Genomic DNA, 11,739 nt, shown 5'->3' with positions numbered 1-11,739 from the left:
TTTAGAAATGGTGCACTCCAAAACTACCAAAGGTAAATGTTGGGGGTGTGTCAGAATGCGGTCTCTATGAAGGGTATACAAGGTTCTTTATTTTAACACGCGACTCGGCATCAGGCCCCTTTAAAAATGCAGCCGATTTCGCCCAAGCAGCATCTCTCGTCGGCTGGGCTGCCAGAGGTAGAATATCCGTCATTTCGATCACGCTGTCTCGGCCCCTAGGCGATAATGTGACCTGGCCGCAACTTCCCAGAAGCGTGTCCTCGGGGTGGCAACATAGCTACGGGCAGTTGGAATAGGAGAGGCATGGTTACATGCGAACAGTTCTCGCTTCTAGTAAAAATACACGGAAAGAGCAGTGCGTAAGCTGTTCATCATTTCAACGACAGAGGATGCCGTCTCCGGGGGCGCGGAGTTTGGGAAAACCTCATGATACCGCTCGGAGCTCCAGCTCACCGAATATATCTTGGTCGGAATCCATGAACATGTCATGTAGCACCCTCCTATACGAGTGTGCGTGTGTCTGCATGTGTGCGTGAATACATATGCATTCAAAATAGTGCAAAACTTTTGGCATGGGTAGGGAGTTGAGCCCGTGCTCCCGTCCCCCCCCCCCCCCCCCCCAGCCAGCCCCCTCTTTTGCTACGCCTACGATCGCCGGCAAAGTACTTGGTCGAGTTCCAGCGGCGTGCACGTCAGCCCGAGTAGTCCAGATGGCTATTTGTTTTCGTTTCTCGTGGGGCCGTAGTAATGACGAAGAGAGCAATAATGGCGGTGCTGCAGCTACGCGACTCAAGTGAGAAAGACCATCACCCAAATCTCGCTTTGCCGACGTTCAACGCTGGCCACTTCACTGTTTTTAATACCGTTACAGCCCCAACCTCTCACTGTCCCTATTTCTCGGTCATTGACATTAGGCGTGTTCATGCTTGCCGCCCATGCTCGCTAACCTGCGCTTCGGTCGGATTCAGCCAAGAGAGCGGGAAATAGAGGGAGAGATTGACTGTCCGTATACTTAGTCAATCACTTAACGCCGAAACAAACACACACAAAAGGGAGAACAAAGCGATATCTATCATTGCATCTTCGCTTTTTCTCCATGTATGCGAGCGTGCGTGTCTGTTACTCTGTGCTAACTTGGCTAGTCTTCCGCTCTGCCTGTTTATATAAGGAGCCTGTAGGTGCACATTTAAGGTGGAAGGAGGAAAAAAATGAGCAGCCATTCCACCCTCTGAAGGCGTGTGACGAGCGAAGCTGTAGCAAATCAGACGGTTGTAAGCGTCTTCACTCAGTGGAAGTCATGGCAGAACTTGCCGGTCATGATTTGGATATGTCTGCCATCAGCGCCACAGCCCATACATATTCCCAGGCGTACTAAAGAAAATGTCGCAGTTTCGCCCGAAAGGCGAAGCCTCGATTGCGATAGAAAATTAGTAGAGAGGTATACGAAGCAAGTATAGTAGTTTATTGGGCCGCATAAACTTGTAAACATTCGCCTACTAACTAAATAGACAAGCATGGTGTCACCAGCGCGCAGGTAAACATGAACACATCTCGCTCGATGACCGCGGAAACTCTCTTTCAGAACGCTGGAGTGAGAAGGCGCGCATTGACCTTCGTGCCGCCTCACGCTTCAAAGCGAACTAAACGTCAAAAACATAACGCATACGAAGTTACCGGCTCTAGTTTAACTTTGTTCACGTCGCAAATCGCTTTGAAGAGAAGGCGCCTGCGGGCGCGCACTTGTTCCACGTCGCAGATCGCTTTCTTCAAGATACGACGCCCACGCGACCGCCGCCGGACTACAGTGGCAATTCTAGCCACTGTAGCCGGACTACGACGACCCCCCCCCCCCCCCCCCTGCCAGGCACGCGACAGAAGCAGCGCGCTTCCATCCAGTCTTTTCCCTCGCGCGCGCGAGATTGATCAGCAAGCGTCGGCTGACCCTCGCAAGCTTTCACTCGCACACACAGCGTACCGCCGTAACGTGGCGACGATGTAACCGTGTTTGGACTTTACACGGAACCTCCCAACGAAGTCCACGACCGCGGCAGAAGTGCGCTTGGAGTGTCCATGTAATTGCTATCGCAATGTAATATATACGCTCATTCCACTATACATTGTCTCACTCATGCCTGAACATTGATTACGACCTTAGTGAGTGGTTTCTATCTTGGTGTGCACAATGTGCTAGCGCGATAAGACATCACCGCAAGTGAGCTTGTACACACAAAGTGCGTCCATTTTTCCGCAAGCAAGGTGAACCGATATCACCCCTGCTTATCGTTCAAGCACTCACGACGTTCACACTCTCCTGCACTTACACTCACGTTCACACTCACGTCTATACAACCAGAAGCACTCATCACGTTCACACTCACAGCACTCAGTCACGTTCACTCTCAGCTCCACTCACACAGCACTCAATCACCTTCACACTCCTCTCCAATCACACTCACAGGCACTCACCACGTTCACCCTCACTTCCACTCACACTCATTGGCACTTACCAACACTCATTGGCACTCACATCCACACACACTCACTGGCTCTCACCTCCGCTCACACTCACTCGCACTCACCTCCACTCACACTCACTGGCACTCACTCGCACTCGCACTCACTTCCACTCACACTCACTGGCTCGCACTCTCACTCACCTGCACTCGCACTCACTGGCACTCACCTGCACTCACACTCACTGGCACTCCCACTCACACTCAGTGGCACTCACTCGCACTCACCTCCGCTCACACTCACTGGCTCGCACTCTCACTCCCCTGCACTCACACTCACTGGCACTCACCTGCACTCACACTCACTGGCACTCACCTGCACTCACACTCACTGGCACTCACTCGCACTCACTTCCACTCACACTCACTGGCTCGCACTCACTCACCTGCACTCACACTCACTGGCACCCACCTGCACTCACACTCACACTCAGTGGCACTCACTCGCACTCACCTCCACTCACACTCACTGGCACTCACTCGCACTCGCACTCACGCCTTTGAAATGAGTGTGAGTGAGTGCAATCATGAGTGAGTGCGCCGACCTATGCTGGCTGGCATTGAAAAAATAGAGGAGGTGCTGCTCGTACATAGCGCCCTTCCTCCGTGCTAGTACAGCATGTTGCTTTTCTTTCTTGTGCTGCTGCTTGCCGGAGGGCACATGGCTTGGCCAACTTCGTATGAGCAACTTCCGCTCCTTCACATAAAAATTATTAAAGGGAAGTGATTTCGCTTTGGTTTCAAGCCTGCGTGCATTTCGCCAACGGTAAATAAAAGTTCTTCGTGTTCTACTTCGTCTGGACAAGCGACCCTGTCCAGCTTGGATCTCGAGGAACATGGAGCCCTCGTCGAAAGAGCACGGGCAGCGAGTTTTGCCTAGGGACCCGACCAGACGTCCCGTAACCCAAGCCCTTTGTGATACGAAAGCGTCAAATGGTCCATTGAGCGAAAGCGCCGGCGTCTGTCGGCTGTAGCAGCGAAACGGCTAGTAAATTCCCATTGGCAGCGACGCCACGTCACGAGCGCGCCTCGACGGAGCAGAGAGGGCGAAAAGACACACCTGCTGCCGCGATAGCGCGCCAGGTGTTGTGTGAGGTGAGAGGACATCGCCATGACGCCTCGTCACCCTCGCTCTCGGTAGCCTCTGTTATCAGCGCGTTTCTTGTCTGCGCAATCTCTCGTACTGCGCCTCCGTAAGGCCAAATCAAAAGGCGCCAAGCGTCTCAAGGCGCTTGCTTACCCGCGAGCAGTTCATAACTCCAAGGACCGCTCAGCAGCGTTCAATTAGACACTAATGCTCACGCATTCACAACCCACAAGAAGTGCTTAGGTATCCTCGGTTGTTTTGGCTTTCAATAAAAGTATTGATCATCATCGTCGTCGTCTTAAAAACTAGTTAGCGGCTCATTGCAATCTTCTACACATTATCAGCATTATATCTGTGAAACGTAGCGGTCGGTGCTTCGTCAACGTTTAACTGCCACGTCATACATGCGGCTAATCCAAAAGCCAGCGTTTTGCTCAGCTGCACCATTCCGACAATTTGTGGTTTCTGATAATTAGTGATAATCTATTGCGTACCACTGCCATAGAATTTCCCGAACTTACGTAATTTAGCAACACTGTGTAAATTATTTACGTACACAGCTTCCTTCTCTCAGTGCTCTATTCAAGGGACTACATCCCTGCCTAAGACGACGCTCCTATGAAATAAGAAGTTGTTATCGGTTGTTGACTTACGAGCGAGATTATTCAGGATGGCATTTGGACTTGATTCATGTTTGTGAAACGTAATGGTTCTGAAGCTGGGCACTTAGCAACTAGGATAAAAGGCGGGACTACCGTAAATATATTAAATGTTCAAACTTACAGGCAGGTCTATTGCGATGGGACGTGTACACTCTAAAAACTAGGGAGAGTATCGCAGGAGTGAAGGGGCCGATTTACTCTTCAAAGCATTGTTTTACTCTCGCAAAACGGCGGGGAGAGTGAAATGCATTGTTCACTCTATCCGCATTGAGAGAGTGAAATATTATTTCTACTCTGCCCATCTGAGAGAGAGTAGAATGCCCGTTCCACTCTCGCGGCAACAGAGAGCAAAACGTAGTATATACTGCTGCTTAAACTGCATGAGGCTGGTTGGGAACATGGCAATGTATCGCCCACGCAGGTAGAGCAAAGAGCGCATCGTTTTTCTTGTGAGAGAAGAGGCATCCAGCGCGCAAATTGGTGCGGAGATCAGCGCACTACTTTTTGTTTCGGAGTCGCCCCCACCGCACGCCCGCACAACATCGCGGAACAGCACAGCGCCGGAGAAAGGCGATCCGTTCAGCGGGCAGGCCCGGGCAACCCCTACGCTGCGCTCCGCAACACCGCAACGACCGCCGCTTCGCGTCGGCGCCCGGCACCACGGCTGCCGCCGTGGCGCCGGGGTTCAAGCGACCGCGCTGGCAAACAGTGAGAGAAAAAAAGCGAAAAGCGTGATATTAAAAAAAAACGTAGCCAGAGCGGGCTTCGAACCCGCGTACGCAAGATCCCGAAGCGAGCGCCGTAACCACTCAGCCATACAGCCACTTTTTTTTTTCTTTATTACATGGGAGCAGACTCTTCAGCAACACAAGAAACAAGGCGCTACAGGTACATATTCAAAAGTCAGGCAAGCATGTGCACGCGTCCAATAAAGGCAACCAGTCCGGCGCTGTTTCTTGAGCAGCGTACACACTGCGGACGTAGGCAGCAGATTTCCGAAAAAACGACCGAGTGCTTCGCGGTGGTTCAGCGTGCCTGTCACACATTCTACTGCGCCAAAGACTATGTAGACCAAGTACTATGAACATGTCATATGGAGGGTCACAGGAATCTTTAAAAGGTAAGAAGCGAATTGTGTATGGTGTGATGTCTAAATCTTTTTTAAGTGTTCTTTGGAGAATGTCCCAGAAGAACACGGCATCCCTACAATCGACAAAACAGTGATCAATCGTTTCAGCATGCGGACACAAACGGCAGTTTGTAGACCACGGCACGAAACAGCCCCTTTTTTCTAACCAGGTTTTGACCGGAAGGGTTGCCGAATGTAAGTTAAAGAAAAAAGTTTTGATCCCTGGAGGAATGATCATTTGACGGACACGCTTGAGTACATCTAAGTAGCAACATTCCAAATAAGGCGCACGATAATGGGGAACAGGAAACAATGTGTCTATCAAGGCAGCAGAAATTTCTTTACGGGATGCAGTGAAAATATAATCCAAGCTAAAGCGAGCTTTAAGAAAGTGAAAGCCTTCAACAACCTCTTTCAAGAAGCCCCAAGGAGCAGGTGGTGCATCATTGACCGATGACGACACAACTATTTCTGGAAGGTAATTCATTAATCGAAGTTGTAACATCTCTCTTAGAAAAGGACTGTTTACATCACGTAAGAAGAATAACCGGGACACAAGTTGCCTAACAAAAAGGTGAACTAGGCCAAGACCACCACTCTCAAGAGGAAGAAAAAGGTTATCACGCCGCATGGCCTCAACACGTGAGCTCCATACATAGGTAGCAAACACACGATGGAAAGCTTGCAACCTAAGTCGCGAGCAGTGTAATACCTGCAGGACATACATAAGTCGAGCTGCTAGAAACAGATTGCAAGCTTCAGCTCGGCTAAATATGGACAACTGCCGCCCCTGCCAGTTGTTAACCTTACGCTGTATTTCTGCAACTTCCGCTGACCAGTGAGGATTACTATTGCGATATTGAGAGAGGGGTACACCTAAGTACCTAAAGTCTTGCCTCCACTGAATACCTGCGAAGCGAGTTGGCATTGTACACCATTGACCGAACCAAAATCCGGAACTCTTCTCAAAGTTCACAGTTGCTCCAGAAGCTGAGCAAAACTGCTGCGTTATGGCAAGGGCAGTCTCCACACTTTTCTTGTCAGCACAAAGAAGGCTATGTCATCTGCATAGGCAAGTACCCGGATCTCATTGGATAACAATCTGAACCCATGAAAGGTAGGATCCTTCAAAATTCGTACACAAAGCGGTTCCAAGTACAAAGCGAATAACAGAGGTGACAAGGGACAACCTTGTCTTACTGATGCCCTGAGGTGGATAGATTCAGATAGACAACCATTAACTATTAGCCTTGTTGTGCCATTAGCATAACACATGGAGATGCCTTTAAAAAGAAGAGATCCAATGTTTATGTGCTCTAAAACACTAAACAAGAAGCAGTGATTAACTTTATCAAATGCTTTTGCCAAATCAACCTGAACTATTGCAACCTGACCCGCACTTTCTGTCACACACTCTAGCACAGACCGTGCAACGTGGATATTTGTCTGAATTGATCTTTCTCTAATGCCACATGTTTGATGGTCTCCCACCAATGATCGAATTACTTCTTGAAGACGACTAGCTAATATCTTAGCAAATATTTTGTAATCCACGTTGCAAAGTGATATGGGGCGATACCCCTCAACTTTCTGCAATTTTGTTACATCACTGCTTTTTGGAATAAGTACTGTGTGCCCTTGATAGAGCGTGGCAGGTAGGTACCCAATCCTGTAAGCTTCTTCATACAGTTTAAGCAGAAAGGGAGCCAATATAGAGCAGAAACATTGATAAAATTCCGCACTCAAGCCATCAGGCCCAGGAGTTTTGCCTTTAGTTAGCGAAGCAATGGTTGCTTCCACTTCCTTGATATTTATGTCTCTATCAACGTCATCGCATTCGTCTTGACTGAGCTGTGGCAGCAACGAAATAAAGTTTTCCGTTACAGCTTCACTCTTAATTGCTTTATGAGACTGAAAGATAGTCTCGTAATGATCCGTGAACGCTTTCATTATTGTATCCTGGTCATTAACAATCACTCCGGTATACTCTATCTCGAGAACTTGCTTCGACAGAGCATGCTGACGCTCATCACCAAGCGAACGACTACAAGGCTGTTGCTCCAAATACCGACGAGTACGCGCTCGAACTAGTGCACCTCTGTATCTCTCAGTGTCCATTGTCTGCATTTGTGCCTTAACGTTGTAAATGTCCTCAATGTACTTGCCAGGATGCAGGCATTCAAGTTCGTGTAGCGTATCTAGCAACTTGCACAACTCTTTATATTTCCTTTTTTTTTCAAAAGACAATATGGAAGCTTCTTCAATGGCTATCATTTTAACTTCTTGCTTGAATATCTCCCATTGCGCAAAGACAGATAAAGAATTACGACTTGAAACGTCAATAAGAATTTCCGGGACGCGCTTGAGAAAAGGCTTATGTAAGAGTAACTGATTGTTAATTTTCCATAAATCCCAGTTCATTCGCGAACTTTGACACTGCCGGTTGCCAAAACAAACCGACACCAAACAATGATCACTGAAGAACACAGGGTGCACACTGTAGCCGTATAATCTAGGGAGGATAGGTAAAGATACATAAATCCGGTCAAGCCTTGCATGAGATGTACCTTGAAAATGTGTGAAGCGAAAAGGGACCTTTTCATGATCCCCTACATCAACAAGCTGGTAGTCACATGTCATGGCATTCAAAACGTCAGCGCTGGTATCATGGCGTTGCCTTGTAGACGACCGATCCTGACCACTACACACACAATTAAAGTCACCTAAGACAACTAATACACGGTCATTGCGTAAGTGCTGGGTCAATGAGAGAAAGTAGTCCTCCCGGTCGCGTGCCTTACGTGGCACATACACGCAAAGAAACCTCCAAACATGACTATCCATATTGACATCACACCATACAAGGCGCCCTTCCCTATCAGTGCACAGTCCCAACACGTTGCATTACCGCGTTTTTCTCACAAATATCATACATCCTCCAGAGACACCAATCGCGTGGCTGACACATACTTCATACTCCGAAAGAAATGGAGCTACAGCAGCCGCTGTGTCGTCATCGGATTCAATTTTTGTTTCCTGAATTGCAATAACATCTAACGCTCGGCTACGCAACAAGTGTAATAACTGACCCTGCCGTCGCTTACTACGTAAGCCACGGACATTCAGTGTTCCAAACGTTAAGGGAAGGGCGCCCGCCATGATTCCACTACTGAGGCGCAGCGCCTACACGTAGCGCTGCTACCTTTGTTCTGCCTGTCCCATCCCTTTGAGGTGTCGCAGCTGCAGCAACTTCTTGAACTGCAGCGGCATCTGCACTCACAGGGACTCCATGAAGGGGTTTCTTCGCCTTAGCCGCGGCGACCTTTGGCTCTTTCCCAGAGCACTCCAAATCATCTGCCGGCGCTGGACGCTTCTTTGATGTCTCAGTCATTTCAGTATCCTCGGCAGGATGAAGCTGGTCCCGAAAAGGTGGTGATTCGGCCCACGTTGCACAAGGGTCCTTTTCACGGTTAGTCACTGTTTGTTCTTCAGTAACCTTCGCTGTAGCTGTGTCCGCAGCTGTCGATATTTGCACTTCTTCAGCCCGGTGGTCTTCAGCAGGCGCTTCGCCAGAGGCATCTACGACCTCACTTACATCCATGAGGTGGTTAACGATGGTGTCATCGTCCACCGGTTTACTGCCACGAAGCTTGTCAGCATACGTGCCAACGCATGCCTCTGCGTTATGACCATAACGGTGGCATTTCGCGCAGCGTGGTGTTTTGCACTGTCTTCTTATGTGCCCTACTCTGTTGCATCGAAGGCACAAGGGAGGTCGTCCGGGAATCAAAAGTAAGCATTGATGTCCGAAGATCGTCAGAAGATGAGGGAGGGAACTGGTAGAGAGGCCTTCTTTGAGCGTGAATTCTACATCACGATTCGTCATCTGCCAACTCTCCATGCCTTCGCAACGCCACATTTCTCTGGTTATGGATTGCACCATGCCATATGGTTCCAACGCTTCAACGATACGCTTCTGTTCTAGGTGAAGAGGAAGCCACAGAAGCTTCATTTTGATGTTCCGGCTTTCTGGGTCGATGACAAGGCACTTGAGTCCTTTGACTAGTAGCTCACCTTTATCGACGAGCTTCTGCTTGGAAAGGCTGTTGGCGCAGGTGACGAGCCACAGATGGCTCATCTGATACTGGCCTGCTCCGAGAATGTCCTTGGTGTCGAGCACCGAGAGCAGGGCATCACGAAAATCCGGGGCGCGGTACGGCCGACCAGCGAGGTCCGCGTGTAGGAACACTGAGTTGAGGACGGTGTTTCCCGATGGCAAACGAGGAAGAACGATCTTGTAATTACCGGTAACGGTAGACGGTGCAAGAGATCCTCGGCCTAGGGCCGATGCGCTGTTACCAGCAGAGCACATTTTGAACACGGCCGTTCGAAGCGGCTTCTTCTTCTTCCATCAGCCATACAGCCACGCTTCCAAGGGTTGCATTCGTGCAAACCATATCATTGCGTTCGAGCGCCCTCGGTGAACGGAACCACCTAGAAACGCGGTACGTGCGAGCGGCGCAGCGTGGCGCCAGTGGTCAAAACGCTGTACCTACTAGCAAATGTTGTAGTGTTCCTCCGCCCACCGTCGCGGACGTGGTGCACGAAGCCCAAATCCCCCTCTGTCACCCGCTGCGGCCAGGCTCACAAGGCAGTCGAGCCCCCGACCTGCGTCCCTGCTGCATCTTGTGCAGGGAGCCCACGTCACGGGCTCGCGTCGGTGCAAGCTCCGGTTCGACCGGAACGGCCCTCGTCACCTCCGGCCACCTCTAAGCCTTAGAGTCACTGGAAAAAGTGACTCTACTAACCTCAGCCTCCCCCACCAGCGCCACCCCCCGGGCCCATCCACAGACCCTCGGCCTTCCCGCCGCCGCTCTCCCTCCCGTGGTGCCCGGTCTGCCAGCCGCCACCGCTCCGTCTCCTTCCCGCCTCTGCCCAGGTCCGAGGCGTCCACGCCCCCCCCCCCCCCACATCACCGGTAAGCTGGAAATCGCAGCCTCACACGTCGGACCCCCCAACCGCGGCCCTCAAGGCCACTATCGCTGCCCAGCAGCTACAAATTCAGAGCTTGTCGCGCCAGTTGCAGGCCGCGCTAGCGCGTCTGTCCTCCTCGCCCTTCTCCTTCTCCTTGCCCAGGCTACCGCACCTTCACAACACACGCCGTCTCAGCTGGCGCCAGCAGAGGGAGCCAATGAACACGGTACCCTCGGCTGCGTCATCGCGGCGCCTCCTCTCCCACCCGCCACCCCCCGCACAAACGCCGAGTCACCCTCTTCCGATGACGTAGCCCCGAGCGTGACATCGTTCGCAAAACAACCTCCTTCTTGTAGGCGTTTGAAGCAGCGCGTCATGGCGTGCTTCGTGCGACTTAAGGAGCGCATCGCCAGTGTCGACAACCGCGTGGCCACCATCGAATCCCACCTTACCGCCCTAGACACCAGGGTCGCGGTCCTAGAGGCTCGCCAGAGCGCGACTGAGGCCACCCTCGCGCACCTCTCGCTCCCCTCCCCCCAGCACCTACCCCAACTCCGTCCGGTGACCCCGCCATCCATCATGGCCAGACACCCCCCGCACCTTCATCTCTGGCAGTGGAACTGTCGGGGGTTCCGCGGCAAGCGGAGCACCCTGCAGCTCCACCTCCAGAACATCCCTCCCGACACTCTCCCCTCTGTCCTAGGACTCCAGGAACCCCTAGCTCCCGTGAAGCTGCGCGACTACACCTCCTTTCATCCTTCTTCTGAGACCCACCCAAACGTTGCCACCCTGGTGCACCGTAACCTTGCTGCCGTGCTGCACCAGCTGGACGTTTCAGGCTGTGCCCATCTCCTCCTCGAAATCCTTCCCCGCCGTCGCACTGAGGCAAGCCTCTTTGTTCTCAATGTGTACAGCCCTCCCAAAGCCCTTCAGCCCCTCTACTCCTCGTCCTCCGCAAAGCGCTCTCCTGCGCTGGCCGCAACGCCATGGTCGTTCTGGGCGATTTCAACGCACCTCATACTAGCTGGGGCTACCCTCAGAACACCCGCAAGGGCCACTCGCTCTGGACTTTCATCCACAATGAATGTCTTTCCGTCCTTAATGACTTCACTCGCCCCACCAGGATCGGATCCAGTGTCCAACGAGACACCAATCCGGACCTTACCCTCGCCAAAAATGTAGCCGATCCGACCTGGTCTAATACGGGAGTCTCCTTCGGTAGCGATCACTACATCCTCTGCACCACTTTCCCTCTCCCCTCCCTTGCTCGCACCTCTACTCGTCTCACCCAGATAGTTGACTGGGACCGCTTCCGTTCCGCTCGTCTTTCTACTTCCTCCTCTGCTCCTATCATCGATCTCTCTGCCTGGACTG

At 51.5% G+C, this 11,739-nt stretch overlaps 1 protein-coding gene across 1 annotated transcript; it reads right to left on the bottom strand.

Moving 5' to 3' along the window:
* Nucleotides 1–8,308: 8,308 nt before the first annotated feature.
* Nucleotides 8,309–9,763, bottom strand: LOC119434644 (uncharacterized). Its single transcript, XM_037701743.2, has one exon. The coding sequence runs from the start codon at nucleotides 9,761–9,763 to the stop codon at nucleotides 8,558–8,560; it is 1,206 nt and encodes a 401-aa protein (XP_037557671.1). The 3' UTR covers nucleotides 8,309–8,557.
* Between the last annotated feature and the right edge of the window lie 1,976 nt (nucleotides 9,764–11,739).

The sequence above is a fragment of the Dermacentor silvarum genome, unplaced genomic scaffold, assembly GCF_013339745.2.
Source record: "Dermacentor silvarum isolate Dsil-2018 unplaced genomic scaffold, BIME_Dsil_1.4 Seq145, whole genome shotgun sequence".
Lineage (NCBI taxonomy): Eukaryota > Metazoa > Arthropoda > Arachnida > Ixodida > Ixodidae > Dermacentor > Dermacentor silvarum.
The sequence above is the reverse complement of the archived record's forward strand: the minus strand, read 5'-3'. Positions and strand labels throughout refer to the sequence as shown.

Coding starts and splice junctions, on each gene's coding strand:
- LOC119434644 (XM_037701743.2), bottom strand. CDS start 9,763: ATGTGCTCTGCTGGTAACAGCGCATCGGCCCTAGGCCGAGGATCTCTT.